The sequence below is a fragment of the Columba livia genome, chromosome 28 (genome assembly GCF_036013475.1).
Source record: "Columba livia isolate bColLiv1 breed racing homer chromosome 28, bColLiv1.pat.W.v2, whole genome shotgun sequence".
Classification (NCBI taxonomy): Eukaryota; Metazoa; Chordata; class Aves; order Columbiformes; family Columbidae; genus Columba; species Columba livia.
The window spans coordinates 2,599,633-2,606,581 of record NC_088629.1 but is presented as its reverse complement, the minus strand read 5'-3'; the positions used below and the strand labels follow the sequence as shown (position 1 = coordinate 2,606,581).

Below are 6,949 nucleotides of genomic sequence, written 5' to 3'. Positions count from 1 at the left end.
GTTTCTTCCCCAAGGGGGAAACTGAGGCACGGGGTGCCCAACGCTGCCTTAGCCCCCCGGTCCCTGCGGGCCCGCTCCTGTCTGCCTCAGTTTCCCTGCCGTGGGGGCCTCCCCGAGTGCGGACACGTCCAAACTCTCCCTCCAGGACCCTGTCACGGTCCCTTTTGCACCCCCCAGCACCCTGAGGGCATCCGGGGGGGGGGGGGGCTCACCTGCTCCACCGGGCCATGGACCCTTGGGTACGGCCGGTGTCCTCAAAAGCAGCCCTCATGGGACCCATAGGTGCCCCGTACCTACGGGGATCATTTCGGGTCCCATCCACTGTGCTCAGTCGGGGCGGGGGGGGCTCAGGGGTCCAGGACCTATCGCTGAGGGGGGGGGGAATTGGGGGGCACAGGCTGTGGGGGTCCCCACGTCTTGGGTAGGGCCAGCACCAGCCCCACTGCCCCCCCAGTTCCCCTCCGCCTGACCCTCCTCGCCGGCTGGGGAGCTGCCGGAGCGGAATATTTTCCAGGTTAGGGGATACGTAACAAATATTTCAGGATAATTATCACTTTCTTGGGTTTCACTCCCCCCCCCCCCCGGCCCCTCTCCCCCCCTCCAGCCCCACCAGCGAAACTCGCTCGGAGAAACCTCAGCAGGAAAATCAATCTGCCAGCGCAGCGAGCGCTCGGCCTTTCCCACGGAGCGGGCGGGGGCTCCTGCGCTTTGCGCCCCCCCGGTCCCCCCAGCCTTTCAGCAGCTTTGGGGGAAGTTGATACCTCCAGACCCTCCTGTGCGGGCGGCTGGGGGGAGAGGGATCAGCTTGAGACCCCAAGTCTGGTTGCATGCTCCCTCCCCCCCCCTCCCCTTGGCTTTGCTGCCTTTGGGAAGTTTCTTGTGTCCCCCCCCATGAGCATCGTGTGGGGCTGCGTCTGCCTGGGGGTGAATTTTGGGCACCCCCAGGTGTGAGTCTGGGGGGGGGCGGGCTGTGGGGGGACAAGCCATGGGGACGCGTCTGTCCCCACTGCAGGAGGGTTCAGCTCCTGGCGCTCCCCCCGTCCTGAGGATGCTCTTGGAGCACCCGCATCCCACCCATGTCCCACTGGGGCTGTGTCCCCCTGTGCTGGGGGGCCCCTTTCTGCAGGGACCCTTTCCAGGGCCACGGGGGGGGGGGTGTCAGGGCATGGCCCCTCTCCCGGGAGCGCTGGCTTTCAGCTGCCGGAGGGTGACACGGGAACAATGTCCCCAAAGAGCAGCTCCCCGAGGAGCTGGGCTGGCCCGGGTGACAGGCGGGGGCTCGGGGACGTGATGGATGAGCCGCCTCCGGGAGCGGGGACAAAGCCCCAGCTGCCGGGGGGGGGACCATGGGGGGGGGGTCACACAGGTCACCGGGCGTCAAGCTGCGCCCCAGGCGAGCCCGGAGCCGGCGCCTTGTCCCCACTGTCACCCCACGGTCACCCCGCGCTGGGCGAGCCCGCGCACCCTCCCCGTCACCCCCGGGCGCATCCGGAGCGGCCCCGGCATCACCCCCCCCCCGCCTCCCCAGCAGGTAACGAGAGCCAGATGTGGCCCAGATGTGACACACACGGCGGGGGGGTTATGCATCCCCCGCGGGTTGTTCCGAGTCGCTTGCGTTGTTGGGGTCCCCCCTGGGGCGTGTCACAGATGACTTGGGGGGGCTGCGGCCATGTCCCCCGTGGTCACCCTGTCCCACTCCAGCCGTGTACCCCACGGGGGGGGTGACAGCACGGGGCGGGGGGGGTGACGGCACCGGGTGTTCGCCGCAGCCTCGCACCGCCCGCCCCGCCAGCTGCAACCAATTCAGCCGACAAGGCGGCAGCGCCGGGGGCTCGGGATGGGGCGGGGGGGGGGGGGAGGCTTTGAAAGGGGCTCCTGGGGGAGCGGGGGCCACGTCCTGCCCCAAGAGCCACTTAACCTCCCCGCTCACCCCGCGGGGAAGGGGCAGCTTTGTTTCCCCGCAAACCGGCGATGCCGCAGCTGGGGTGGTGGGGGGGTCAGTGCCACCGTCCCCTTCCCCAGGCGTCAACGTGATGCTGAGGAAGATCGCGGTGGCCGCCGCCTCGAAGCCGGCGGTGGAGATCAAACAGGACGGGGAGAGGTTCTACATCAAAACCTCCACCACGGTGCGCACCACCGAGATCAGCTTCAGCATCGGGGAGGAGTTCGAGGAGCAGACGGTGGACGGGCGGCCCTGCAAGGTGGGGGGGGCACGGGGGGGGGGCGAGAGAGCTCGTTCACGCGTGGGTGTGCACGGGGTGTGCGCGCGCGCAGCTTCTGCATCGGGCAGCAGCGCTCGTGTGCACGCACCGTGCGCGTATGTGCTTGCACGTGTTAGTGCCTGCACACGTGTTTTGCGTGCGTGCACAAGTGTGCATGCACACCCGTGTTGGCGCCTGTGCTCACGTGTTGCATGTATGCATCTGCATTATGCATATACATCACGCATTTTGCATGCATGCATCTGCACAAGTGTGTATACACACCCGTATAGACCCTGCACGCTCATTTTGCCTCCATGCACACCCATGTTTGTGCCTGCACACGCATTTTGCATGCATGCATCCGCACAAGTGTGCGTGCACATCTGTGCTCACGTGTTGCATGTATGCATCTGCATGTGTACATGCACACGCATTTTGCATGCATGCATCTGCACAAGTGTGCATGCACACCTGTCAGACCCTGCACACGCATTTTGCATGCATGCACACCCATGTTTGTGCCTGTACATGCATTTTGCATGCATGCACACCTGTGTTTGTGCCTCTGCATGCCTTTTGCATGCATGCATCTGCACAAGTGTGTATGCACACCCGTGTTTGTGCACGCACACGCAGTTTGCATGCATGCACACCTCTTTGCGCCTATACACACATTTTACATGCATGCTTCTGCACAAGTGTGCATGCACACCTGTCAGACCCTGCACACGCATTTTGCATGCGTGCACACCCGTGTTTGTGCCTCTGCATACATTTTGCATGCATGCATCTGCACAAGTGTGCATGCACATCTGTGCTCACGTGTTGCATGTCTGCATCTGCATTATGCATATGCATCACGCATTTTGCATGCATGCATCTGCACAAGTGTGTATACGCACCCGTATAGACCCTGCACGCTCATTTTGCCTCCATGCACACCCGTGTTTGTGCCTGTGCTCATGTCTTGCATGTATGCTTCAGCATGAGTGTGCATGCACACCCATGTTTGTGCCTGTACATGCATTTTGCATGCATGCACACCCGTGTTCGGTTCGTGCCTCTGCATACATTTTGCATGCATGCATCTGCACAAGTGTGCATGCACACCTGTTTGTGCACGCACACGCATTTTGCATGCACGCACACCTGTTTGCGCCTATACACACGTTTTGCATGCATGCATCTGCACAAGTGTGCATGCACACCTGTCAGACCCTGCACACACATTTTGCATGCATGCACACCCGTGTTTGTGCCTGTACATGCACTTTGCATGCATGCACACCCGTGTTTGTGCTTGCACACCCATGTTTGTGCCTGCACACGCATTTTGCACGCATACATCTGCGCAAGTGTGCATGCACAGCTGTGTTAGTGCCTGCACACCCATTTTGGTGCCTGCACATGCATTTTGCACGCATGCATCTGCACAAGTGTGCATGCACAGCTGTGTTAGTGCCTGCACACCCATTTTGGTGCCTGCACATGCATTTTGCACGCATACATCTGCACAAGTGTGCATGCACAGCTGTGTTAGTGCCTGCACACCCATTTTGGTGCCTGCACATGCATTTTGCACGCATGCATCTGCACAAGTGTGCATGCACAGCTGTGTTAGTGCCTGCACACCCATTTTGGTGCCTGCGCACGCATTTTGCACGCATACACCTGCACAAGTGTGCATGCACACCTGTCGGACCCTGCACACGCATTTGGCGTGCATGCACACGTTTGTGCTTGCACACGCGTTTTGCACGCCTGCACACCCGTGTTCGTGCCTGCGCACACGTATTGAATGCATGCATGTGCACAAGTGTGCATGCACACCCATGTGGTGCCCGCTCGTTTTGCATGCACACCCCCGTGTCATCGCCTGCACGCACACGGTTTGCACGCACACGGTTTGCACGCATATGTGTGCCAGGGGCTGCTCCTGCGCCCCCTGTGCCCCCCCAGGTCACAGACGAGCCCGGGCAGCTCTCACTGCTGGGGAACAAATGGCTCCATCCATCTCTCCGTGTCGGTGATGGATGCTCCTGCCTGGCGGGGGCTGCTCGGGGTCTTTTCCCCCCCTCCCCAGCATCACCCTCAATGTCCCCCCCCCCAGAGTTTGGCCAAGTGGGAGAGCGAGAACAAGATGGTGTGTGAGCAGCGGCTGCTGAAGGGCGAAGGGCCCAAGACGGGCTGGTCGCGGGAGCTGACCAACGATGGGGAGCTCATCCTGGTGAGGACCTGGGGGGGGGGTCTGTCCCAGTGCATGCTGGGAAGCTCCCCAGGGTGTGGGGGGGTGACCATGACCATGACCCCGCTCCTCCTTGCAGACCATGACGGCCGACGACGTCATCTGCACCAGGGTGTACGTCCGGGAGTGACACCCCTATCCCGCCGCCACCCCCTCCCCAGCCACCCCCGGCCCTACATGCCCCCCCCCGCACCCTGTTACCCACCCTGCGTCCTCCCCATGTCCCCCTGTTGCTGTGGGGAGAGGGTGCGCCCTCCCGGAAGATGATCAATGCATCGGCCTTATTTTGGGGGGGGGGGGGGGAGGGTGGTTCACGCAGCTATGTTGCCCCCCACCCCTTGGCACAGGGGGTCTCTCGGGGTGGGGGCGGGGGGGAACATCTTCTCCGGCCCCGTTTCGCTGCAGACAAAGCGCCTGCTTTTTGGAGAGGCGCCGTGGCCGCGGCGGGGGGTAACGCGGCCCCTCCCTGGGCCTGCACGTTGGTTTTAACTGGTTTTGGTTCAATTTAAGGTTGGTTTTTGTTGCGTTTTTTTTCATGCTTTCCCCCCCGCCCCCCCAGGCCACGCTCGCTCTCCCCCTCCCCAGTATTTATTTGTGAATATTGTGTCGGAAAGAAGCACCAAACCACCCCCGATGTGCTGCTCAGTTGTGCAGCTTCGGGTCCGAACCCCCCGCCCCGCCCAACAAGGATCATCCCTGTCACCTCCCTCCTTTCATTCAATGTCCTGTGACCCCCCCCCCACCGCGGGTGGCCCGGCCCGGCCCGGCCCCGCTCGCCCTCGCAGCCGTTGCGCAAGGGGCCGGGGGCGAAGGCGGCGGCCGGGTTGGCACAGCCCAGCGTGGGAAGCGAGGGGCAGCCGTGGGGCGGGGAGGGTGCCGTGGGGCAGCCGTGGGGCGGGGAGGGTGCCGTGGGGCAGGGACGCAGCTCAGCAAGAGGGACAGACCCTCCCCCGTGGGTGCTGCCCCCTGGGATGTGGTCCCGGTGCTGCTCGTTGGGGCTGCCTGCTAATTTCCATGATGAAGGTGGTATTAATTAACCCTGGGGAGGGGGTGTGGGCTACTGTCCTGGCTCTGGGGGGCAGGGGAAGGTCAGGGGGTGCAGGGAAGGGTGGGGTGCAGGGGAGTTTGGGGAGCAGGGGAGAGCCGGGGGTGCAGGGTAGAATAGGGGAGTGCAGGGGAGCGTGGGGGAGCAGGGAAGGGTCAGAGTGCAGGGGAGTTGGGGGTGCAGGGGAAGGTCAGGGGGTGCAGGGGAGGGATGGGGTGCAGGGGCAAGGTCAGGATGTAGGGAAGGATGGGGGTGCAGGGGAGGATTGGGGGTGCAGTGGGGTTTGGGATGGAGGGGAGGACTGGGGGTGCAGGGAAGGGTGGGGGTGCAGGGGAGGATTGGGGGTGCAGGGAAGCATGGGGGTGCAGGGGAGTTTGGGGTGCAGGTGAGGCTGGGGGTGCGGAGGAGAGTCTGGGGCTACAAGGGATGGTCGGGGTGCAGGAAAGGGTCCAGGGGTGCAGGGGAGGGTTGGGGATGTAGGGGATGGTCGGGGTGCATGGGAGGGTCTGGGGGTGCATGGGAGGGTCTAGGAGTGCAGGGGAGCGTCAGGGTGCAGGGGAGTTTGGGGTGCAGGGAAGGGTGCAGGGGAGGGTGGGAGTGCAGTGGAGGGTCTGGGGGTGCATGGGAGGGTCTAGGGGTGCAGGGGATGGCTGGGGATGCAGGGGAGGGTCCAGGGGTGCAGGGGATGGTCGGGGTGCAGGGGAGGGTGGGGGTGCATGGGAGGGTCTAGGGGTGCAGGGGAGCATCAGGGTGCAGTGGAGTTTGGGGTGCAGGGGAGGGTCCAGGGGTGCAGGGGAGAGTCCGGGGTGCAGGGGAGGGTCTGGGGTGCGGGGGAGTTTGGGGTGCAGGAGAGGTTGGGGTGCAGGGAACCCCGCTCCGTGCAGCCTCCCGGAGCAGAGGGACGCGGGCACTCGGGCTGCCTTTGTCCCGGGTGTGATGCTGCGCGGCGGGCCGGCTGTAATTCCACCGCCCCCGGGGAGGGGGTGACGGGCTCCGGTGTCTCCAGGTGGCCGGTTGGCCCGTCGCCCGTCACCGTTCCCGCGGCGCTGCCCGTGTCCCCGCGCCGTGACGGGGACCTGATGGCATCTCGGGTGGGAGCGGTGCCAGGGGTGGGTAGGCGCTGCATCCGGACCCCTCCCGCTTCACCAAACCGTCTGTTTCTTTCCCCAGAGACCCCACAAAACCACGACCCAGTGTGGGGGGAACAGCTGGTAATGGAAACCAGCCACCCCCCCGACTTCCCCGGGAGTCTCCAATTTGCATTGGGGGGGGTGGGGGACGTGGCGGGGAGGATTGGGGGCCCTTATGGGGCTGTACCCCAAGAGCTGCGGCTGCACATTGGGGAGCTCTGGAGCCACCAGCTGCCTGCGCCCCCCGACACCGCGCACGGTGTCTGGCCACACTGGGGCCCATGGGGGTCCCGCCCTGTGCCGGGGGTGCTGCCCCACAGTGGTG

At 64.2% G+C, this 6,949-nt stretch overlaps 1 protein-coding gene across 1 annotated transcript in view; it reads left to right on the top strand.

Moving 5' to 3' along the window:
• Positions 1–4,958, top strand: part of CRABP2 (cellular retinoic acid binding protein 2) — a 30,162-nt gene extending 25,204 nt beyond the window's left edge. The window contains exons 2-4 of the mRNA XM_065043332.1: positions 2,023–2,201; positions 4,315–4,431; positions 4,529–4,958. Of these exons, the coding sequence (XP_064899404.1) occupies positions 2,034–2,201; positions 4,315–4,431; positions 4,529–4,579 (336 nt within the window). The 5' untranslated portion in view covers positions 2,023–2,033 and the 3' untranslated portion in view covers positions 4,580–4,958. The remainder of the gene's footprint in view (positions 1–2,022; positions 2,202–4,314; positions 4,432–4,528) is intronic.
• Positions 4,959–6,949: the final 1,991 nt, after the last annotated feature.